Source organism: Drosophila biarmipes, chromosome 2L (genome assembly GCF_025231255.1).
Source record: "Drosophila biarmipes strain raj3 chromosome 2L, RU_DBia_V1.1, whole genome shotgun sequence".
In the NCBI taxonomy this organism is placed as follows: Eukaryota; Metazoa; Arthropoda; class Insecta; order Diptera; family Drosophilidae; genus Drosophila; species Drosophila biarmipes.
The window spans coordinates 2,497,952-2,522,721 of NC_066612.1; the positions used below are offsets into that span (position 1 = coordinate 2,497,952).

At 43.4% G+C, this 24,770-nt stretch overlaps 1 protein-coding gene across 2 annotated transcripts in view; it reads right to left on the reverse strand.

Annotated features, from left to right (window-relative positions):
* Positions 1–692: 692 nt before the first annotated feature.
* Positions 693–24,770, reverse strand: part of LOC108029202 (chaoptin) — a 40,282-nt gene continuing 16,204 nt past the window's right edge. Inside the window, exons 2-7 of one of the 2 annotated variants that reach the window (XM_017101379.3) lie at positions 18,360–18,643; positions 10,929–11,073; positions 6,533–6,643; positions 3,049–6,325; positions 2,946–2,972; positions 693–2,572 (exon numbers count right to left, since the gene is read on the reverse strand). In XM_017101379.3, the coding sequence (XP_016956868.1) occupies positions 2,390–2,572; positions 2,946–2,972; positions 3,049–6,325; positions 6,533–6,643; positions 10,929–11,073; positions 18,360–18,642 (4,026 nt within the window). In that variant the 5' untranslated portion in view covers position 18,643 and the 3' untranslated portion in view covers positions 693–2,389. The remainder of the gene's footprint in view (positions 2,573–2,945; positions 2,973–3,048; positions 6,326–6,532; positions 6,644–10,928; positions 11,074–18,359; positions 18,644–24,770) is intronic. The other variant, XM_017101380.3, reaches the window with a different exon arrangement.

The following is a 24,770-nucleotide window of genomic DNA, read 5'->3' on the forward strand; positions in this document are numbered from 1 at the left end:
TTAGTATTGGATATATTTATTTTTCTTCTTATAAGTCAGAAATTCAGTCAAATTTTTACGTGAAATTTGTGTTTCCAAAGTTTATTTTTGGTTTACAAAAGCCAATTATCTGCAACTAAAGAGTATCCATAAATTCCATCCGACAATCCTTGCAACGTCATTCCACCGGGCTGGCCAGCAAGATCTGGTTGCAATGGAATGCACTCATTGAAACACTTTTGAGCGCCGATAATCCAATTATGGCCTGACCAGGGGTTCTTCCTGCCTGTCCGCCTCGGATCCTGCTTCTTGTTCCTGCTCCTTTGGTCCTTGTAAATTCGCTGCTCGTTTCCTCGCTCCACGTGCTGTTTTTATGTGAGACAGCAGGGGAAAGTGCTACAAGTTGGCGGGCGAGGCGAGGCGAGAGTCGTGCCACCTGGGGCAGCCGCGCTTCCCGCACATAATTTGCCCCAACTTATTTTGCCCCGAGTCGAGTTTCACACTAAAATGTGTAAAAGGGTCAACAGCTGCAGGGCAGCCGTATCCGGAGTTGCAGCACGAGTCCTTATTGGGGGCTAATCTCTGGGGCCTGCGGCTGATAGGGGTTAAACAGGAAAAGAAGCAAACAAAATCATCTCACGAGGTGACATTTTCTGAGACCAAGCCGAAAGCAATTCCCACTCCCGCGACAGACACAAAAGGGTTAATATTTCTAGCATTTTATCTTTATTTCATATTCAATTTCTGTATCGATATTCATTTGCAGTTTTTCATTCACTACTTTAACTTCTCCTTTTGTTTAAATTTCGTATTTTTTAGCCGCTGTGTATTAAATGAAAAAATAATTGGAAATAAACGCTGGCTTGAATAAACATAATGAACATTCCATTCCGCTTGCTATATATGTACAATATTATTTGATAAAAATTCCATTTGGGGTTTTGTTTTGTTTTTGGAACCGGGCTGCTTGTTGGGTAAAAATTAAATATTGGTTTGGTACACAAAAAAATGCAATACCAGCAGCTTTTTCAGAGTGTTTGTTTTGCCATAATTCATTTGTCCACTTTGTCTCATTCAATAGTTTATTTATCAATATCATTATTATTATTATTTTACTTGTGCATTTTGCATCATCGTCGTGTAAACAACTACAATTAGTATCACGATTGTCATTGTTGTAACCGAAATAATATAAAAAGGTGGAAAACACAAAAAGTCCAATGAAATGGTGAGTAATGAACGGAGAAAAAACAGGGAAACGTTTTTATTTCGTAATTTATTCCTCTCAGTTAAATTGCTTGGAGTTGTGTATGTCTGTATGTGACACGATTATGCTTTTCATTATTTTACCATTATTATCATTTTTTGCCAACTGATATGTACTTATATATGTCTGTGGTGTGTTGTTAAAATTCGACTGCCCGCAATGTTTGCGAACCGTTCTCTAGTTTTGCTGTAGTTGTGCAATGTCCGCTACTCTTGCTTAAAAAACAATTAATAATTGCTATCCCAAATGGTTCATATTATTAGTATATATCGTTCTTTATATATATCTCGATTTATCTAGGTGTGTATTTATATTAGTATTTATGTTAAATGTACTTATTGGCCTTGTCTAAACTGGAAATTATAGGCAAATAAACTAGACTTTCGTATTGTTAGTTCGCGAATTCTCTTTAAAAATAGTCATACAACTATTATTAACAACTTATGCTTCTAGGTTGATCTATGAGATGCAAAACTGTTTATTAACTAGGCTCTAAGTGTGTGAGTGTGTTAGGAATCATCATATGTTCGCTGGTGTGTGTGGTTCTGTGTAGGTAATCAATTGCATTAATTACTTTAAATGTTGGCCAAGACACAAGGCCATGCATTGGGCAATAGGGGCAGGGATACTGAGTAAAAGAAGGAATAAGTTCGGGTTTTAGACAACTGCAAGTTTAACTTTTTGCTGGAAGTTTATGAGCGGAAGAAATTACTTTGGTGACGAGCCTCGCAAATTTTCTCAATGAAAATCAAAGTCAGCAGTTGGAAGAAACTTAAAGGCAGAACTGAGGAGGAGAAAGCCCAGCACATGACTTGTTCCACTACTTATAAATACACTTTGTTCGTATGCATATAAAACTTATCTATTACGAGTGGACATAAACCGATTTGCTGTCTTTCATTAACTGTATCTTTATTGTTACGGGCCGCCTCTCACAATTAGCTAAATCCCAAAAATTCGTAGCTACCGATAGTGTAAGTTGTTCTCGATTTTATATATATTTATATATGTACATATCATACAGGCAACCATCCGTTGAGTGTCTTCAGCAGTTCGCCACAGGAGCGGAGTTGGCAGTTAGGACGGCCACCTCCTCCGGTTCGGTGTGTAGAAAACTTACTTCGCCGGCAACTAAAGCCAACATCAGAGGGTCATGGTCGTCATCACGATGGGTATCAGCAGGGCCATGGCGAAGGACAGCAGGAATATCCGCTGGCCCGAACTGCTCAGCGCACTCGCCTGGCAGAGCAGGTCCTCCGGGAAGATCTCCAGGATGGGCAGGTGCCGACCCGAAGTGGGATCGTGGCAGGTGTTGGCACGGGCTCGCTGGGGATAGCAAAGGGGATTTAGTTAGGATATATTCACTAGAGATTAGGTGCTATATACTTCGAATCACCGAAGTTTGGATATCATTGCAAAGCTATTTGAAGTTTCCATATATAAAATACATTTACTACAACTATCTAAATTTCAAGTATTGTACTTTGTTTTAAATCACAAACTGATCCAAAAAGTTAACTCTGAAATAGTTTTTGTTACATTTTAAAGCTTTAAATATTTAAATTAATATAAAATTATGACTTCAGCTGTACGTCTTACAAAGATGTTTTATTATACCACACACACATCTGGTTATCCTTATACTTTGCATAGATATCTTCAAAAAAGGCATAAACGGTATAAAACACATAAAGCTTACGCGCATATCGGCAATCGATAGGGGTAACTTTGGGTCAAAAAACAAAATGTAAACAAGGTTAAAACAGAATATTAGTGAGGGAAGGTCTCTTAGATCCACTTACCTGGACCATGCGCTTGAGGTCGTCCTTCTGGATGACCTTGATCTGGGCGGACTCCCTCAGCCACCGCCGCAGCCAGTGGCCGAACCACACCAGGCCGCACTCGCATTCCAGGGGATTGTGCGAGGTGATGAGGCCACCCATGATGCTCCTCGTGCCCACCGCATCCCAGTAGCTCTTGTTGGGATAGAAGCTGTCGGCCGCCAGGGCGTTGATGCGATTGTGCGAGATGTCGATGGACAGGTGGGGCACCTCCCGCAGGGCGTAGAAGATGCCAGGTGGCAAATCAGAGATGCGGGTGTGCGAGATCTTCACCTGGAGGCGCTGGCTCCTCGACAATCCGCTGAAGACATCCGGGGCGATGGTCTGGACATTGCTGCCGTAAAGCTCGAGTAGCCGGATTTTCGTATTGTTGGCCAGCTTGGCGAACAGCTGCTGGTTAATATTCGGCTCCAGGCAGTGGACCCTCAGCTGCTGCAGACCCGGCAGCCTGGCCACAATCTCGCCCAGGTTCGCATGCGAACTGGCATGCAGTTTCCTCAGCGAACGCAGCTTGGAGAAGGCCTGCGGATTGGCCACCTTCACGTCCAGGATATTCAGTTCGGCCAAATGCCGCAAACTGGCCAAATCGTGCAGGGTGATCCTGCGCAGCGGATTGTGGGCCAGGTCGAGGACCCTCACCGAGGGGGGCAAGTGCTCGGCCGCACAGCTGGCATTCGTGAGTTTGTTGTGCGAGACATTGACGTGACGCAGGTGACGCAGGGAGCCCAGTGGCGACAGCTCCTGCAGATAGTTGCCACTCACGTCGAGGTAGGAGAGCAGGGGCAGCTTCAGCGGCGGCAGGACATACAGGCCCATGTGGTGGAGGCTCAGCTGCCGCAGCCGCGGGGTGTGGACGAACACCTCCCGCAGGTTGGTCGTCACCAGGGGATTCTGCGAGAGGTCCAGATTGGTCAGATTGTTCAGGAAACTGAACGTGTTGTCCGGCAGTATGGTGATGCGGTTGCGGGCCAAGCCGATGTCGTACAGGAACTGCGAGTTGATGAACATCGAGGCATCCAGGTACTCCAGGTTGTTGTGCGACATCTGGATGGAGCGCAGGGTGAACCCGATGTCGTTGAAGGCCGGCACAGGCCACACACTCAACTGGTTCTCGGCTATGTCCAGGAATTCCAGCCGCGTGTTCATGAACACCTCTCTTGGCAGAGCCCTCAGTCTATTGGAATTAATCCGCAGGATTCTCAGCTTCCTCAGGTTCGAGAACTGTTCCACCTGCAGCTGATCCAGCTGGTTGTGACTCAAATCCAGCTCCTGCAGACTATTCAGGCCCTGAAAACTGCGACGCCTCAGCGAGGTGAGGTTGTTGTGGGCCACGTTAAGGATCTCCAGGAACTCCAAGTCCCCAAAGGCATGGCTCTGCAGGGAGCCCAGCTGGTTGTGGGCCAGGTTAAGGAACCTCAGCGTATTGGCCAGATTCGTAAAGCTATCCGATTTGGACACATGATTGTGGCTGATGTCCAGTTGGTAGATGTACATATAGCTGCTCAGCTCATCATAGAAACTGGCTATATGATTGTGACTCACATTGAGGCGCAGTGGCGTTGTGGTGTTGGAAACATAGAGGAAGGACTTCAAGGACAACGAGCACAGCTGATTGTGCATCAGATCCAGGGCAGCCAGATTGGGCAGCACTGTGAAGGCTCCATGGGAGATATTGACCAGGCGATTGTGGGACAAATCCAAGTAGCGTAGGAACTCCAGATTGTGAAAGGCGTGACGGGCTATCGTTCTCAGGCGATTCGATTGCAGATTGAGTGTCTGCAGGTCCCCCAGGCTGTGAAATGTCTCCGCCTCCAGTCGCTCCAGGCCATTGTAGGACAAATCAATTTCCACCAGATGGCTGTGAACATCGGACTGAAAGAGTCCGCGGGGCAGTGTCTTCAGTTGATTGAAGCTCAAATTTATGTAGCTTAACTCTCTCATCTGTGCGAAGGATTCATTGGAGACTTGCTTCAGGTTATTGTTGTCCAGTCCCAGCCAAATGAGCTGAGAAAGCGGCAGCAAGGCATCCAATGGATCCAGGCTCTCCAGGCTTCTGGCGGGAAAGACTGCAAATGATAGTTCCAGAATCTTCAGGGTTCGCGAGACATTCTCAAAGACCAGCGGATGATGTATGGTGATATCGTTGAAGCTCAAACTTATCTCCTGAATCTGGTCCAAGCCCGCAAAGGAGCCAAGGTGAAGATGGGTTATCTTGTTGTTCCTGAGGAGTATAGTTTGCAGATTGCTGCCCCAGGAATCCACAGCAAAAATGCCCTCTGGAATGTCTGTGATAGAGTTGTAACCCATGTTCAAGTAGGATAGTTGGGTATAGTTCTTCAATCCTAGAACTGGGATCATCGTAAAGTTATTGCCACTTAAGCTAAGGACACGTAGGTTTTCCGTGAACGAGGGAAGATTGCTCAGCTGACTTATCTGGTTTGAAGTAAGGTAAAGGTATTTCAGACGATGCAGGGAGGAAAGGGCCACGGGAACCGTGGTGAGTCGATTCCTCTCGAGATCCAGATACTCCAGAGTCTCAGTTAGACCCTCGAAGGCCGCAGGATGCACTCGACTGATCGCATTGAAGGCCAGTACCAGATGGGCTATGCCCGTGGCCTTAAAAACCGCCTCCGGCAGCTGGGTCACGAAGTTCTGTTCCAGATTCAGGGCCCTCAAATGGACATCAGAGTAGTTCTGCTGGAAGTAGTCCGACTCCAGGCTCTCTATGCAATTCTGGCCCAGATCCAGGCGTTCCAGGTGCATTCGCAATGGCCTCACTTGCAGCTCCTTCCACTGAACACTTCTTATGAGGTTATCCCTCAAGCTGACGATTCGCAGCTCGGGAAGTTGTTCGAAAAGTTGCTGGGGGAAGACCGTGAGAAGATTACTGGACAAGTCCATGGTCACCAGCGAACGAGGAAGATAGTTGCCAGCCACATGGTAGATGCGATTGTTGGACAGGTCCAGCCACAGGAGCTTTTGCAGCTGCTCGAAGGGGCGACCTCCCGTCGTCCTGTCTCCGGAGCTGGGTGAAGGCGGATAGAGGGAATTACTGGTCTCCAACCTCGTTTGCACGGCGGCTAAGCTCGAGGGCTGGGAACTATTGTCATTCTGGGAGATCACCTCAATGGACCCGCCTCCCGGCGCCACTTCCGTAATATCGTTGTCGGATAAATGCAGGGATCGCAGGGTGTCATGCTGGGCATCCCAGTTGCCATCCAAGGTGGTAATGTGGTTTCTGGGAGAGAAGATATGTTTTGGGTTAAACGTGGAATATCAAGATGGGAGTTTATAGGTTTTCAGAGAAAGTAAAGTAAGCCTGAGGCTTTAAAGACTAAATAAACTTATTCTTTAAGCAGGTAGTAACTTTGCAAGAGTTAATTTATCCATATTACAATTAAAGAGCATTTATGGCACCCCTGATCCCTGAAATCTTCAGACTCACCTTTGCGCCACCAGTCGCGATAGGGAGTGCAATCGCTGCAGTGCATCCAGCGGCAGGTGCTGCATCTTGTTGCCAGATATATCCAGTGTCATGAGCGAGTGTGTCATCGTGCTGCAAAGGGAGATACCAGATGAGAGCGAGGCCGAACGAGGCGGTTGACTATATTCATATTATCTAAATCATTCCACACGAAGTGCAGGGGTGCGGGACTAGTTATCAAAAATATATAATGGTTAAAACTTTCGCTAAAACTTTTGCTCCCAACTATCAACAGTTTCCGCTTGGGTAGCCTACATCCCCCCATCAACATCCCTATCTACGCTCCCCATCCCCTGGCTCATATAAATTGACGTGCTGCCTGCCTTTTGACATATCCTACACACAAGTCGGAAAACAAATATTTAAACTTAATTAACGCGTAGCAACGGCGACCCGGGCGACCCCAGCTGCCACCCCGTGCGCCCATGTCCCATGCCCCATTCCCCATCCCAAGTCCCACTTCCTCTCTGGGCCCCATTAATAGTTATACACACGCACCGCAAACCCACCCAGACACACACTTGTGCCAGGGAGTGGACCACACTGGAATTTAAAGTTTGGTAGGGGTTTTTATAAGGAGCTTTTAGTGCCTATAAGGCGTGCTTGAAAAAAATAAAGTTTTGAAATGGCTTTTCATGCCTGCAAGATGGTTATAAAGTTTGTCACGCGTACGCACTGTTTAGAAACTTTATTTATAAGCAGGACCTTGTTGAAATGGAATATTAGGGCAAATAAAGCTATTACTTTTTTAATGCTAAGAGGTTATTGGCATTTGGAGTCTGAAGTTTTAATTGGCTTACGTGTCGTATGGGTATTATTTCCCATAACTCATACGCAGCGTTGGCAAAATGCGTTCCAAATAAAAGTAAGTTGCAACGTTAAAACAAAGTCTTTCACTAGCTGGACACCTAAGCTTCAAAATATGGTAGTATGTTACACATTTTTTTGGTACTTAGTAATAGTTTCCACTAAGGTCCACCCTTGCTTTCATAGCAGGCAGCTGCAAGGCGAAAAGCAAACAGTGTTCGGGAAAACAGCGACCTCAATTATGAAAACCACGAGGTTTTCCAAACAAGCTTCAGCCTCCTTAGCGGCAGCAAAAACAACTAGGAAAACAACAACAAGTGCAGCGGCATCCCTTTGTAGTCCTTGGTGTTTTGGTTGTTGTTAGTGTCCCGGCTTGTTGTTTATGCGACGAAGAATCAAACGCAAAACCAAATTTTTGCGGCTCCTTTTCAACCACTTCGGCTTTCGCTCTGCCTCTCTTTTCCGCTTTCTCTTTGTTTCCGGCTTTCTTTGGCCCTTTTGCCGGTAGTTGTTGCTATTTCAGCTATCCTGGTTTCTTTGCGGCCAACATTTCGGGTTGCGTGTGTGCGTGATTCGGTCCCTGCGAGCGTGTTTGTCATCAAAGGACTTCCAAAAACCTATTGGTAACGATTTGGGCCTATAGCCGACTTTCGAGGGCTGCTCAATCAGTACGCCACTCAAGATAGCTTAAGTAATCCTTTTTGATTTCGTTTGAGATTTGGGATTTAGCAGTTTTTATAGTTGAGGAATGTTTATTATGGTTCCTGTTTTAAAACTAGTAACTCAGTCATTAAAGTTTTCTTTGCAGAGGCAGACTATTAAAGGAATATTAAGCTATGAGTTAAGTGAAGAATTAAATTAGTCTAATTTTTATGTATGTTAAACGAATTAAATTACCTTAGTATCTAAATTAAGCCTTTAAGAATTAAGTATTCTAAACAGTTTTTTATCACCTTCTCCTTTCCTAGTAACTTTCTCTCCTTTTCAATTTCCCTGAAAACCCTCCGTTGGCATGTCACTGGGGAATGCCATGTGTACCCCGTACCTGGAATACCGGAGGAGTGCGCATTTATCGGCACTTTGCAACTGAACACGCAACCAATACTAGGTAGCACACAACAAACAAACCAATCCATAAACAAATCCCACTCAGCTAGTAACACGTAACTATTTATGTGTGCGTGTGCCTAATTTAGCAATGTTGCACTGTAAATTATTAATGAGCAATTTTTGAAATACATAAGTGCTTAAATATTGATGAGAACCTTTACATATGGCATCGCAGCCCGCAACCGAAACGAATCAAGTTTTCTCGTGAGTGCTCCTTTGTGGGTATTATAAAGCTACACAAATGCACATACGTAGTGGAGAGTTTGTAATGTATATATAATATATTTGATTGTAGGTACATGCGAATGAAACTTTAACTGACCGCACATGCGGTCAAGAGCGGGCAACTGCTCAAACACGGGTTGTTTAAGGTCAACACAAGTAAATACAGTTGGGAGGGTACATATTTGAGTATGTGCCAATATTTGTATTTAAAAGCAAACTGATGGTTTTAATTAAAATATATTATTAAAAAGTAAAGCAAGTAATAAGTCATTGCAAAATAAATATTTTATTTATTTTTTTTATTATAGAATAACAAGTTATGGTATGTGGTTTTTTTCAGTGCAAATATATTTCAAGTTTAAAGCTCTATTAAAACTAAACTAAAAGGTTTTTAAAAGTAAAGATCAAATAAATACAAATACATTTATATCCAAAGCAGACAATACATTTAATTGAAAACTAATCAATAAAGCTATTTAAGAATACTTATTGGCACAGCCTAGTTATACTATATTATACCCACTATCTACTAGACTATTTTCGGAGGCATTTCCATTACCCCCTACCTAAATTTCCTTCTAATTGACATTACGGCAGGAGTACATTATGAAGAGAATTATAGGGGGTAGAGTGAAAGCAGGGGAGAAAGCCGCACACATATAGAAAAAGAAGAGGTAGACTGTAACCACATTTGCCAGCCTTATGAGCATTAATTAGTTTGATTTAAATTCTTAATGCCATCGGAGTGTGTAACTGTGTCTTTGGCTGGCTCCCCCGCCCATCACCCCCCTATGGGGGATAAGCTCTCCTTTCTGCCCGGAAAACTGCACACAGCCGTTAACTGTGGGCATCCATTTAACTTTAGCAGCTTAATGTGTGTGCGGGTGGGCGGTCGCCTGCGGTTAAGGGGCGTGACCCCAACTCTGGTTATCCTTTGTGCTCGTTAAAAAATTTTCGCGTTTCATTTCATGGCAACAAAAAGCGTATAAGATGAAGAGCAGAAAAAAAATGAGAAAAAAACGAAAAAGGCTGGCAAATGCGGTCGACTCTTTCCCACGATCTCTGCATTTCCCCATTTCCCCCTTCTACACACACAAAATAAGGTGGTAAAAAGGGGGTGGCGAACGGAAGTTGCAGCTCCAGTCGAATGTGTGATGTGTAATGCGAACCGAATCACAAAATGCTGACGAAATAAGAGCCGGTATTCACTGTACTACAGTCAGCACAACAAGCACATTTTTCCGCATGCATGTATGCTCCCTTTTCCCCATTTGATGGATTGCTCTTTAAAGGAGCTTTGCAAATTGGTAATCGGAAATAAATTGAAATCTTAAAGTATGTCACATTTTATAATGGTTATACATTCAGGTAATAACCTAAAGCATGGTTATAAATAACATTATTTGAGGGTTAAGATATTAAAAAAATTATTTAACAAATTATCTTTTCTCTCTTTTACAAAGAATTCTTTAGAACTTTACCCATATATCTTAATATTTTTACAAGACTTTTTTTAAGACTTTGTTACAAATGCCATTATATAAAGAGTAAGTCATTTAAATCTTACACAAATCATATTTATCTCCTTTACAAACAATTTTTGAATATTTTATCCCCACATCTCAACGTTTTGACAGATTTAAGACTGTTTTTTTGGTAATGTTTTATTTAAGACCTGTTAGTACGGCTCACTACTTTTTCCGCAAAGAGCATTATTTCTTCGGTTTTAAACCTACAAATTCCCCTTTTCCCACACCCTCTGCTCTCCTCGTCTCTTTTGTGATTATTTACACTCAAACAAATAGCGCTTGAAAGTTTTCCATTTTCTCTGGATTTTTGCGTTTCGCGCTGCGTGTGTGAGTTTGCATTTCCCGCTTGCATTTTCAGCCTGAGTGCCCCGCTGAAAACGCGACGCCACCGCCCCGCCTCGCTTTGTTAAACTTAATTTTACGCCTTTTTTACAACTTGCAGGTTTATGTTGTAAAAGCACACAAAGCACTCTTCACCGGCTGACACACGCAGGCACATACCTTGGCAGAAACAAACATATGTACATCCTACGCGCCCAGGTGAAAAGGGGTCATGTAAATAGGCCGGCCAGCCAACTGTCCTGTCATCATTTCCCCTGGCAGCTGTGCCTCTGGGTCACCATCCATCCCTTCTGCCATCTCCCCAGGTGACTCGCCACTTTCCCCCAAGGGGGAGAAGCACTCACCTGAAGCTCCGCTCGGAGATATCCTGCAGTTCGTTGTCGATTAGCTTCAGTGTCTTAAGTCGCAGGCCCTGGAAGGTCTCATCGTCGACACTTTGCAGGTGGGTGTTGGACATTTCGATGTAGCGCACGCTGCTGTGCATGAACTCTGCGGGGGAACAAGGAATCAGAGATTAAACACATTAGAAGGGGGATTGCATAGGGAAGGATTTGGGAAATATAGCCCATCAGTGTGCCAAGAAAATTTACTTTACCAGAATTTAGATTAAAAAGGCAGTGGAAAGTACAACTTTTTAAGAAGGAATACCTTAACTTTAAGGACTATGGTAGTCCTATCTTAATTGCCCATCCAAAATACATTTAAATTTAAGCTTATTTGCATAACTCAAAGTAATATAGCTTAAGGTCTCTCATAAAATGATTAGCCTTGTTCTATACATCAGAAGAATTATCTCCAAAGAAAAATATACAATTTAAAGTTAGTTTCCTAAATCGAAGACACATTTTTCGAAAATTAAATAAAAATGTTTTTTTTAACTTTCGATTTATTTTTTTTATTGGTTACAAAATGTTTTTGTTAATACTATTACATATTTTAAACATAATGTAATTATGGTATTCTAAAAATAATTTATCCAGTCCAAGATTGCGGTAAAATGAACAGGATTTGCGATAAGTTCATCCATATTTATGCTTATAATACAGAGTTCTATCCTAGTTCCCTACAACTATTTTTCGCTGTGTGCCTTGAAAATTGGTTTGATATTGGATGTCCTGGAGCATCCGAGTCGCTCCGCAAAGTGAGAGACCTCGCCGCGATGGCGGCCATCAGTTCATCATTCAAATTGATTTTAAACGCCATTCGGAGCGTTTACCATAAACGAGGGAATATGCCCGGGCGGCCATCGACGATTCCCAGCGCCGCCCGATGCATAGATGTCTCCCCACGTCTAACGATGATGGCTTTTGTTTTGGCACTTTTGATCGCCGGCGCGTTAAGGCAAATGGGTCATCAGCGTGCCATCAGACAATGGACCCCCCAGTTGCGACGGACCAGAGGACCGGGTCCGTGGGCCATGGCCCAAACCAGCTCCCCGCAGGCGGCGAAGCCACGCTCTCGGTTTTTGTGCGCGCTTTCCGGTTGGTCCAGGGGCAGAATATCCGGGCTCAGTGCCTCCAGAACGGGGCAGGAATCGCCTAACCAGCCACCAAAAAAGGCAACAAATTTCGCTTTATGGCCGTGCCAAAGACAGGACAGTGACATCTTGGCCGGGTATAACAATGAATCGCAGCGAACCCGCTTCTATGGGGCAAATCGATTAGGGGAGTTAACCGAAATATATTTAACTGCACATACAATTGAAAAACATGAATTTTTAAGAGCACATTTAAGGCGCAACAAAAAGCCGAAATGAAACTGCGGCATGTCAAGGTTGATTTAATTATCTTGAAAAACAGAGATAAACAAAGAACGCTTTCGCTTATTCGGAACGAAAAAAGTGCAGTTGAGCGATTTACAATTTTCAAAAGTTTTTCCCCGAACGATTTCATGCATTTTGCATATTTTTTTGCGAGCTTAATTCCCTGCCAGTCAAACCTCAACAAAGTTTCATCGGGAATCAGTGCGTTTTCACTTATTAAATATTCCGTGGCGCAGGAAAATACAAAAAATAGGCAAACATAGAGCGATTGATTTTTGCACTCTCCGGCGCATTGAATATTTATAAGAAACAATCAATTGTTGGTCAGTTTTCGTTTTATGCGGTATTTTTTCTCTTTGCCTAGGATGCTTTGATATTCTCCATTTTTTCCCCCCGGTTTGAACTCATCAAATTGATGTTTAATTATTTCGCTCGGCAGTTTGCTCGGTTTTTCCGTTTTTTGTTAATTTCTGCCAAAACGTTGATGGTCAAGTCAATCTCTGACAATCTGGGATTAGTCGCGATTTTCGCTTTGACTTTAATTCAGAAACTCACACTGGAACGCTGGGAACATGCGAAATGCATAGCAAATGTGGTGGAAAATTGGTTGAATAAAAATAGAAACGCCTCCGTTTTGGCCCGCCGTGGCCCCGGTCTAAAAAAGCCCAAAAATGACAATACACAAAACAGCGTACCGAACCGAAGAGCGGAGGAAATTTTTCAATTAAAAGCGAAAAGTGCATTTTCATGTTGCACGTCAGTGGCTCTGTGTGGAAATCCTAGGAGTGAAAGGGGGAAGCGGGAAAAAGACACGCCACTCGACCGAAAAATATTCGCCATGACGGCGGACGGGTTGAGGTTGTGGGTGGCTTTTCTCTGCTATTTCCAGCCCCTCCGGCCCGCCCCTTCCCGGCGAATGCTTAAGGTAAGGTCAGGCCATAATTTAAGTTGACAAGCATGACATGGAAATTCCCTTTGGTCTAAAGCAGCCGCCGTTACCATAATCAGGCTAAAACACATGGTCACCCCGCACTTTCCCCACTTTCACCGCTCCTTCCCCGCATCCCGCACCTGTCCCATTAGGCGTGTGTGTGTTTGTCAGGAGCTCCAGTTCCATGCGAGAGTCGCCCGGGTGACCATCTCCTTTGAGAGCGGCGTCCTTTCGCCCCTCGGGCACTCCGAGGACCTCGTCCTGCCCCGCTGCTCCTGTTTAATTAACACATGCTCAACGAATCGTAATTTAATTGCGGCTTTGATGTCTCCCCCGAGCTGCCTCTGAGTCACACAAAAATTGAAGACACTAAAAGGGGATTCGGGAGCAGCTCGCCGGAAGCAAGGAAAGATCGTTGGGAAACTCATGGAAACTCGTTAGAGGGAATAACCCTTAAATGTTTAATATCTTGTGATTCAATCATGAATTTATTAAAAGTTTTTATACGTAACGTGGTTGGAGGGCTCGAAAATATATAAAAATGCATACTGTCATTTACCACGTTAATTCACAACGTTTATAGCTTGAAAAATTTTGTACTTTAAAATAAATATCAAGGGAAAATATTTAAATGGGTTATGAAATGAATGGATTTAATTTGTTTTTATTGGTTAATTTTTTTCCACCGTTTTAAAGCTTTTTTGTAATTTATATGTTTTCATTCTTTCGACTTAAACAATAAATAAAGTCATATTATTTCCATAAATTTGATTATAAGCCGCGCAACCTATTAAAATTGATGAGTTAGAATAAAGTCATCATTTTAGAATATGAAATTCAATTAAATGGCATTAGCTGTGGAGTCAAAAGTGACGCATGCAATAATCTTTTAATTGGCAGTATAATTTTCAATAATGCCCCATCCAATGTTGTCCAAATTAAATTGTTGGCTCTGGGTGCACAAATTTAAGCAAGCCCCGATCAAGATCATATCGCAGATACGTTTAGATTGTTGTTTATTCCAATACAGTGTACAGATACAGTACAGTGTGCAGTGCCCACGCAGATGTGCGTGGTACGGGCACCTACAAGCAGGAATAGTAATATAAGCACAGAGCAGCTTACATCTTAATTACATATCGCATATTAATACAATATTAATCATACGCCCTGTTGACACGCGTGCGCCCCCTGACCGAGCAGCAAACACGTGGCCAAGTAAAGTCCGGCGCATTTCTCATGCAGGGCCAACTACATATCCACAATATATACACCCCATATGTGTGCTATAGTGTGTGTATGGTGTGTGTGCGGGGGCGTGTGCATATCTAAGCTATGGCCAGTGTTTTGTTATGAGTGGACAAACCAGCGGCAACGGCAACAACACATATGGCGTTAATAAACTTCTAGCCTGTGCCTGGGGGTCCAACAACTGAAATGAACTCGGGGAACGAACTGGGGAATGGGATTGGAGACTGGGGAATGGGGAGTGGGGGTTGGGAGCTGGAGGATGTGGATACGGGAGTCCTGGACGGGTGGACTCCTTCTAGAAGCGTCCGGCGTACGTTGTTGGCTTGTGCTTTATGGCCGCAAGTCAATTCTCTGACAAAATGCCAAGCATATTTATTTATTTACTTTTGCTTCCAGGCAGCCCACCTAAGACCGCTCCCAACTTCCCATCCACCCATCCCCCCAGCTGTTTGTATTCTCCACGTCCACGTCCAACGCTCTCGTCTCGTTTTGCGTCACTTGGCAAGTGTTTATTCAACTCGCCCCACCGAGTATATGAAAAAACAAAATGAAGCACAAATAACAAAGTGTCGGTTTGAAGGAGGGCAGCACTGGACTCCCCGAGAAGCGCAGAATTAACTCAACCAAGGCCACCGAAATTTCTCTGACTTTCCTCAAACTTCGGCAAAAACGTACAAAAACTTTTCCAAAAAGATTCATTAATTTTATGTGTATTAAAAATAGTTTTAGTACTATTATATTTAAATGGTGCCTTTACTAACAAACTTTAAAAACATACAAAATATAAAATAGTTAAGCAAGGAAAATTGGAATCATTTTGTGACAAGACAAATCATTATCCATTTAAATCACAAAAATGGTTTCAATTGGACCTTTTAATGAAAAGTTATAAACAAATAAAGTATAAAACTCAGAAACAGCTGATTTGCTGCATGCATATCTCCATCTCCGTCGCACTCTAGGCAAAGCAAAGGGTAACGTTAATTCTTGTTAATATTGCTAAATAAAAGGGCTTCATAACGTCCATTGAAAAATAAGTTCTCCTCTGCAATATTTACTACAGCAACCCAATGGGAAGACAAAACCCCATTAAAACAAAGTGCTGAGTATTTTGTAATCTTGTATATGCTAAACCAAAATACAAGATTCCGAAGACCACATGCACTTAGCTCCAGATCTATTGTAAACTCGGCTGAGGGCAAAGCCATTTTAAGTGATACGACAAAATCTACGACAAGGCTTCTGTATAGACCTGAATTTCAACTGGACCAATGCGGCAATTTGTGTGTTCTAAGGCCCAACTAAAGCTGCCTCAAAACTCGGTGGCAATCTGCTGCCCACCGACCAATCCAAACCGAGATGCCTCGGAGCCTGTGCGTCCGTGTGTTGATGAAGATTACGTCAGCTGAAAAGTTATTGTTTTGCCCCGGCATTCAGGAAGGCAACTAAAGACAGGAACCGAGTGGGAGGCCAGAGCTACCATTTATATCCATATAGTTTGTGTCCTGCGACGGGGCAATAGCAAAAAATAACAAAAAATATATATGGAGGAGGACCAGGCAGGAAACGTGCGGCATGTGGGCAAACTGTCGTCTTTCATTTTGGTTTTTCGGTCGCTCCCCAAATAGTTTCGGCATGAAAATTGCGGCCGAATCGAACAAGGATGCTGCTATCTGGCCAAAAACTGTCTCTGGCCAGGCGTGAAAGTGACCACCAGGAGGGGAAAACCCGAAAATGAAACATTAAAAATAAATCTAAATTGTAGCTGCAGAATTTTCCTCCTTGTTCCCCATGCAGCATATACCCGATAGACAATGGAAATTCAACATTAAATTACCGACATAAAAGTGCCACTGCTGCATGTTCCCAACGCACTAGGAATTTTGAGATATTAAATGAATTTGCAACTGGTCTTCTGGGTCCCCAGTTACAGTTGTCAAATCCTCTTCTCCAGGCAAATGCTCCCTGCCCCTCGTCCACTTTTAAAATGTTCGGGGTGCATACTTTTGGTTATTTTTTCTTTTTTCGAGGGATCTCCTCGACCACATGGTGACATGCCAGCCAGCCAGGAAGTCGATTCGATGAGGGGCCCGGGGCGGTGGAGCAGCTCCTGGAGCAGGGGGCGTGGCACGCAATTAGCCAGGCTGTCAACCAAAGTGTTTTCTCTTCCTTTTTTCTCGCATCTGCTGGCTTCTGTGTGTCCGTTTGCATTAGAATTGCTAATTGCCAAAAGTTTTCCAGCTGCAACATTTCTTCTGCTGCTCGAATGCAATCGTTGTCGCTAACATCCCCATCAACGTCATACATACACACGCATCTAGAATAAAATTTATCTGCAGATACATATTTTCGGGGGATAGTCCTAGAAGTGAGACATCTGCTTGGAGTGCAACGCTTTAAGCAGTAAGACACACACTTTACTTTCCTTTGATGCGAGAAGTAAATGAAATACGGAAGTAGAATTGGGATAAGCTTGTTCTGCGTGCCGTTCGTTTTTATTCGATTAGTCGTAATATTTTAAAGTTTTTCATTAAGCCAAAAGCCAATGCAGATGCAATTGGAAAGTTTTGCATAAGAAACGAAGGATAAATTGCCAATGCGGAGTGGCCATTTCCCATTTTCCCCCGCTCGAAACCCGAGGGAAAACCACCGAGCAGGAGACAAACTTTTCAATAGCATTCCTGGCTCCTCTATTCCCGCTGCTGCCAATGTCTGGCCAATTTTTGTGTGTTTTGCCAGTCAACAACTTTGTTTATTATTTTGTTTCCTTTATTTCTTTTATTTCCATTTTTTGCAACTTTATGCGGCAACTTTTGGCCAAAAAGGCGACTCTGTGGGCGTGTCCCAGTTGTTAACGAAGAAGAGGCGGGGTGTGGAGTGGTAATATTTTCAACACAAGTCTCAAAATATACCGTACACAAAGCGGGGAGAAAAGAAGCCACCGCAATGAGAGACATTTTCCGCTCGCAATGGAAATGGAAAATGACAATGGAGCTATGGAAACTTGCCATTCATTCATTACTTAAAAAGGGGAGCACACTTCTTGCTGGGCATGGGTCGACTGTAAAATACCCACTGAAGGATGGCTCGCAGAGCTGTAAACTTTTTAATGAAGTTGGGAAGTGAGCTTAAAAACCCTTCTGTGGAGTCAGAAAGTCCCCAAAAAAAGTATATTCTCTACTTTTCAACAACAATGGTTTCTTTTAACTACTTCTTGTTAGTGGTATACCACCCTTCCCGCCCCTTAAAAAATATCAGAAACAATCCTTACCTTTTTTTATCCTTCTCCAAAGGCATAAAGTACATATTACACGCCATAAAACAATCTACCCCTGCACTCAATAAATGCCAGGTATGAAAACTACCAAAATTTGCGTGGAATTTGCCACAGCAATCGTTATAAAACTTTTCCCAAAGCAACGGAAAAGAAAAGCGGGGGGAGGACAGGGAGGAGAAAACAAAATAAAATAAAATGAAAGGAAACTTTATTTTTACAACTAATTGGCAAACTTAAATGTAAGATTTCATTTTATTTGTGGGCCGCGACAAAGCTGTTTGAGGCTTCATTAAAAAATTACATTTTTTCAGCTGCAGGCGACAGGAGGACAAAGACCCGAGGGCGGTTCGGGATGGTCAGGGAAATGGGAAAAGGTTAATGTAATGGGAAAATGGGAGAAGGAAGAAGTCCTTGCCGTGTGATGTGGCCAAGGCAATTTATGACCAACTGGCAATGAAAATATTTGCCACATAAATAAAGCGTGACAAGCTGGAAGGACACATTGACAGGCGATGCAGGAGCTATATCCGAGGAGGCTATAGAGGGTCACCTACCTGGAAACTTGTACAGGGCCACCTCGTTGCAATTAATCTCAATCAGGGTGCTTGTCTCGTTGGGCAGGCCGGCGCACTGGCACATGGAGTTGAGTGGACAGGCGTAGAGGACGTCCTGCTGCTGGGAGCCCAGCAGGGCGGCGGATCCCCGGCCTCCGGCTGGCGGAGGACTTCTGCCCGCGTTCCTGGTCCGCCGATGAGATCCACTGCCACCTCCTCCGTCGAACTGCCAGCAGTGTGAGGAGCTCACCAGGCACGAAATCAGCACGAAGAACAGGTGCATCCTGCAAAGCAGAGAAGAAAGAGGTTTTCTATCAGCTGAGTGGCGATCTGTAGATAGTATCTCATAATCTAGTGGGCCTCCATGCGACCTCCCTTCACTTTAGCACTTTGGCTCTCATAAATCCACCTCATAGAGACACCTTGGCCGGGGGCATTTGTTTATTCGCTGCTGCTTTGCATAAATCACACGTTTGGAAAGCGAAAGCAAATGAAATGGCATAAAATTAACGTTAGTCCACACGCGTTGAAGTCGCACAGTGGGACAAAATAAAAATTTAAAAAAAATTACTCAGAAATACCTTATAAAATATAGTTTTAAAGCTGAACACCAAAGTTAATATTTGGTGATATAATATGAATGACTGGCACTCGAATTTCATGAACCAACCAAGTTTTAATTAAGTTTCAGAACAATTTGTACTCCCCAAAGCACTTTCAAGAATCGTGCGAGTCCTTAAAATCTCAAAAATCTCGGCTTGCCAGACAGCCGGGTAAAAACAATTAACTTGATTTAATTGTTTTCGCAATACTTTTGAACCAATGTTGATATTTTGGCTTAAGCGAACGCCCCTCGCTTCCCCCACTCATCAGGCGAAAGCGACAAACGACAACGGAGGAAGTTTTCGACTAAAAGCCTGCGACAACTCATGCAAATGAGCCGCAGTCGTGTGACACAGTCCTCTTTTCCCCTAACTCGCATCCATGGCCATGCAATCTTTCATACACATGGCAAATGCCTAGCCTAAAAAGGAAAAGTGCACTGGGGAAAAACTTGCCTAAAATAAAAAAAATATAAATATTATGAAATATTTGTGCTCTATAACTAAGGGTTAAAAGTCCCTAAAACATTTTGTGCAAACCCCTTAATTTTAGAATTTTTTAAAACAAGATCTATCCCATTTCTATCCCACTTCTTTCTCTGCTGGCCTGAAAGCTAGAAGAAAGTGCGCAACCACAACACGTAGGGGCCTCAACAGCCGCAGAGAAGTCGCATATAAAACATGTTTCATGTACGCTAGATGTGTGATGTTTATTTGACACGCCAAAGTATATAATAACAAATAAAAACTTTCGGCTCCGCCATGGAACCCCGCCATTTACCATTCCAGACGACGGCGACAAGGACGAGTACGGGCCATTAGCACGATTGTTGAGCTTTAAGACTCCCGACGGTTGCCTTGAGTGTGCCGGAGTGTGTGTGCCTTCGAGGGGGTGTGTGGGGGTACCTACCTGCGCACATTACGACCAGCCATAAAACTAGGGGCCAGAAAAAAGTAGCTCAGAGCCGGCAGACTGGCACTCAATCCCGTTTCCACTCGCCTAAGTCTGTAAGTTATTTCCAGTCAGCCCAAAAGCTACGGATAATTCATATATATTTCATACATAATGAAATATGGACAAAATTATGTGATGTGCGGGGTCCGGATAACAGAATTTATACGGCTTAGGTCTGAGATTGACTTGAAAGCACCAGAAATCAAAAGATGTTGGCCAAAGAAATCGTTAAGATATTATTTTCTCGTGGAAACTGACTTTACGTAATATCGCCTTATCTTGCAAAAAATATAATTGCGTGAGGGAATAAGTTTTATTTAATAATCTTATTTACTTCCTTTCAAAAATCTTACATACAGATTTTACAGAAATTATAAAGTACCTAAATAAATATTCTAGAAAGTCTATTGGAGTTTTTGGAAATGTCCTTTAATATATATTTAGCTCTTTTCTCTCTAGTTCTTTTTTTGAAAATCCAAAACAAATAATTGTAATTAATTATTGTTAATTTTTACTCAATATGGTTCGTATTTATAAGGAATGTCCTAATAGGTAGTTTGCCCGAGAATCTGACATTCTGATGTCACACTCAGAAAAGTCGTTCATTTAGAAGGCCAGCCGCTTATCCATCCATCTTCCGCTTCGATTTGATAAATACATTCTAATTTAATAAATCCAATCTCGTGAGGCAAATCGCCAACTGTTTACCTAATCTTCCGACTGTCATTTGCCATATGCACCTAGCATTAAATTGCGACCACGCAGCGAGAGGAAAAGCAATCAGAAAAGCTTCAGTTTGCCGCCCGGCACTTCTGCTGATTGTTTTTCATTACGCTGATGGTGACAAATCGAAGTCTTTTTCCTCGCTCGGACCATGTAAAACAAATGATACATCACACAGTTGAGTGCGTATATATAAGTAGTATCAACCTTTATGCACCTATCCTACGGATACGTATACACACGGCACATGCGAAGAAGTCAGGATGTTGGACGACGGGCGGCAGAATAAAAACGAAAAAGATAAATATGTCGTAAAAGTTTTTTATTTGCGTTTTATTTTTTTGATACCGAAAATGACTAACTTGTTGGCTGACAGACAAGCAGCAAACAGGCATCGCTTTGGGCCAAGAACAACTGGGGGTCAGAGGTGGGGAGTGGGGGCTCTTGGGTGGTGGGTGGTTGGCTAGCTAGAGACGTCTGTCACGCACACACGCCCTCCTTTTCGCCCCAGTTGGACTCTGCAGATGCGGGCATTGCCTCATCTGACCCTCAACCTTGTAGGACCCAACTTTTAAAAACAAGCCAACAAAATTAAAGGACGAAAAGTGCGAAAGCCTGGAGAATTGCAGATGCTCTATAACAACTTAGAAAAATATTTTTACTGTTAAAAAATAAGAAGTGCTCTTAGTGCTCTCTTTTTAGACATTTTACTTCCTGCAAGACCCTTTCCATATCATTACTCATTCATGTGAGACCTTTCGTACCCTTTCCGCACTGTAAGAGCAGGCCAGAGAGCAACTATACAATAAAGTGTCAATCCCCCACAAGCACTCCGCTGTCGCTGGGAAATCCTTTGCCGCCATCATCTTCCTTTGAGGAGAAGGACGAATGCCACGAAAAGGTCAACAGGAGGCAGGCTGCCAGGACACCGGGCTGCCTGGCTGCCAGGCGAACCGCAAGTTTTTATTACGCATATAATGCCAGCGATTTGGCCCAGGGAGGAGTCCACGGGCCAGAGGAGTAAGTGGGTGGATCACAGAGGTCTGCATCATTTTTATACTTTTAATTTTTTATGCCGGTGACACAGTGACATGAAATGTCAACGAGCTGCAAAACAAACAGCGGCGGAGGCGGCAGGAGCAGCGGGAAAGTCCTGGCCAAGCACCAGGATAAATATGATGAGCGTCCGCTGGGGATGATGTCCTGCTAGTTGGCGCCGACGCCGGCAGCGCCGCCGACTGCGCAGCGCATCATGAAAAATGCTGGAAAACGTAGCATACATTTGGGAGTCGTTGGCTCGCAGTTCGCCGCTCGTTGGCTGCACTCCGCTCCGCTCTATCTCTGTCGAGAATTTGCGAGTTTGTGCGATAATAACATATGTAAGTTGCCTCCCCGCACACAGGGCATGCATATGTGAGCATGTCGGTTTTAAACTCAGCCCCATAAGCCGCTCCCATTTATGCTTTCCACCAAAGCTTTTCCACCAAAAAAAAAGGAGGAAAACTCATATACAGGCAAAAAAACTGATTTTAAAGCCGTCGCTCAGATGGGGATCAGAACTTTAAATGAACTTAACAAACTGTGAGCGTGTATTTAACGCAGCCAAACATGAAAAAGGTTCTTGGGTGCGCGATTACGTGCCCGAGAGCTGCAGGTGTGGGTGCGCCCTTTGTGTATGCAGGTGTGCGCCTTATACATATTATATCCTCAAGATACATTACAGTTAATCGGCATCAAGTCAATTAAGGGTACGGCAAAGTTTGCCCGGCCCTTTCTGGCTGGGTCCTTGAGATACTGTATGGGTTATTTAGCCTAGCTGGGGTTAAGTTACTGTGCTAAAGTGTTTGTACTACTACAGTGTTTGAGCTCCTATTACTTTCTACCGAAAATATTTCTATATCCCAGTTTTAATAGTTATATTCTTTACATATCTTATTAACTTCCTATGTGGTGCCTTCTGTTCTCATATTTGTTTGTCACAATCTTATTTTCCCTACCCCTATATCATCTCATTTATCTCTATTTAGGCTACCTAAATGACGACTCTCCCCTTGATATATTCCTTATTCCTCATATCTCGCCTTCTGGCCAAAGATTCCTGTGCCACTTTCCCACTTTGTAGCCATCCATTCAACTAGTTCGGATTCTGGGCCATTTCTCACACCTTGACAGATGCAAAGCGATCCATCTTCGGCACTCGACCTGCACATATGCACTGGGTTTTATGAAACCATTAGCAGAGCGGCGCAAACTTTAAGATACATTCATCTTGCCGAGCATTTTAAAAAGAAACTTAGCTTTGGCTCGGCACCGATTCCTCGGCCCATATAAATCACATCGGCAGAGACAGAACCCCACATCCAAGCATCCCCATCCTCAGTTTAGTCGGTTCATTCAAGTGTCGTTTATCGCTTTGCTATTTTGGCAGCGGCTTCCGTGAAAATGCTCCTGGTCATAAATATGCCAATTTGGCAGAGCTGCCCCCGAAAACCCCCTTGTAACAAGGTGATTCCTCGAGCGGTACTCGAAAAAGCAGAAAGCAGCCAGTCAGTCAGTCAGCCGGAGTCAGTCAGAACAATAAAAACGAAATTTATTACTCAAAGTTTATGGCATAGCAATAAATGTATCTTTTCTGCTGAGTATCCCAGTATCTGTATCCATAAATATGCACCCATTCGCACCTAAGGGGTGCCACATGTGGCGCAGGCCACCCACGCTCCAAATTATTATGTTGCCCACCCACACCCACTTTTCACCCCAAACCCGAACCCTTGATTCGAATCCCATAAAGTTGTCGAGTGGCTGTTGCTGTGATAGTTCCTTCCACTGGCCATTTCATGTTGGTCGGAGCTGTTCGGCAATTGCCGCATCATTAATCTTACTCACGGAAACGGCGCTTGGGTCAAAGTTTTGAGTTTGGGTAATTTATCTTCGACTTGCCGCAATTATGTGCCAGCCGGAGTGGGGAAACGGGAAAGCGCCATGGGGATAGGTGTACGGAAAAAACTAGACAATTTCGCACCGTATGCTGACACCTCCGTTAATCCCAGTCCCGCTGGCAATCAGCGCCGCACCTGAACTTGAAACAGGAGGCCGGGACTCGCAGGACTCACAGGACGCGCAGCATAGAGCCTCGCTCCCGAAAGGGTTGCTCTAATAATTCTTTGCCTAAATTATTTAGCAGCAATTTCGCGCCCGCGGCACTAAAATTAAATTGAAGTGTTTACGGAAAACACATGAATTGCTTATGAACGACAGCGCCAAACTATCCAAGGCCGTAGGGGGGGCGGTTCCAAAGGGGGTGCTGGGGCAGGCTTACGGCCGGAGGCCTCAGGCGTGTCATGTTGTGCGGTGGGCGTGGTCGGTGCTGCGATGTGTGCCGCAGCGCTTTGGATATACGTATTCCATGCTTATCGAGCAAATGGCAGTGCACAATGGAAACAGAAAGTACAGGCCGACAAACGAGTGATGACCAAGCAATCCTATCGCCCGTATGCACAGTGGCTTCAGGTGACATAAATAGTAATTCTACAAATTAAGAAAGTACCCAGGAAAATCTAAGAGATTACAGCTATTTCAAAAATCGCAGATATAAATGTAACATCCTGCAAGTTAACAAAGTATTCAAGAATCTAAAAATGATCACATCAAACTTCAAACCCCTTTCGACAATGGACCTTTAATAATTAACTTAGAACCACCCCAAAGATCATGTTGTATACATTTTGTACCCAGACAATTCAAATTTAAAAGTTCTTAAATTTCAAGATTTTCTTAAGTATAGATTGTAAATATTATAAAGTCACTAACCAAACATTAATACATTTCTCACTAAGAAAGCTTTTGAATTTTTTCAAAATATATAATTTTTGAAATATAGTTTTTTTAAAAGATTTATTTAAAATGTATAAATCTAATTGTTGGTTTTGCTTGCTTGAGGTATTTAATTTCTAAAATACTCATACTTTTCTAAACTTGTATAATAACAGATAACATTTATGTTGAAGTCCCAAAAGACTGCCCCTCGATAAGAGCACTGGCAGCGCAGTGAAGCAAATGTAGGGTTTTTATTTGACTTACTTAACATAGGATTAAAGTGAATGTCCTAAAAGGACCTTAAATCCCTGTTTC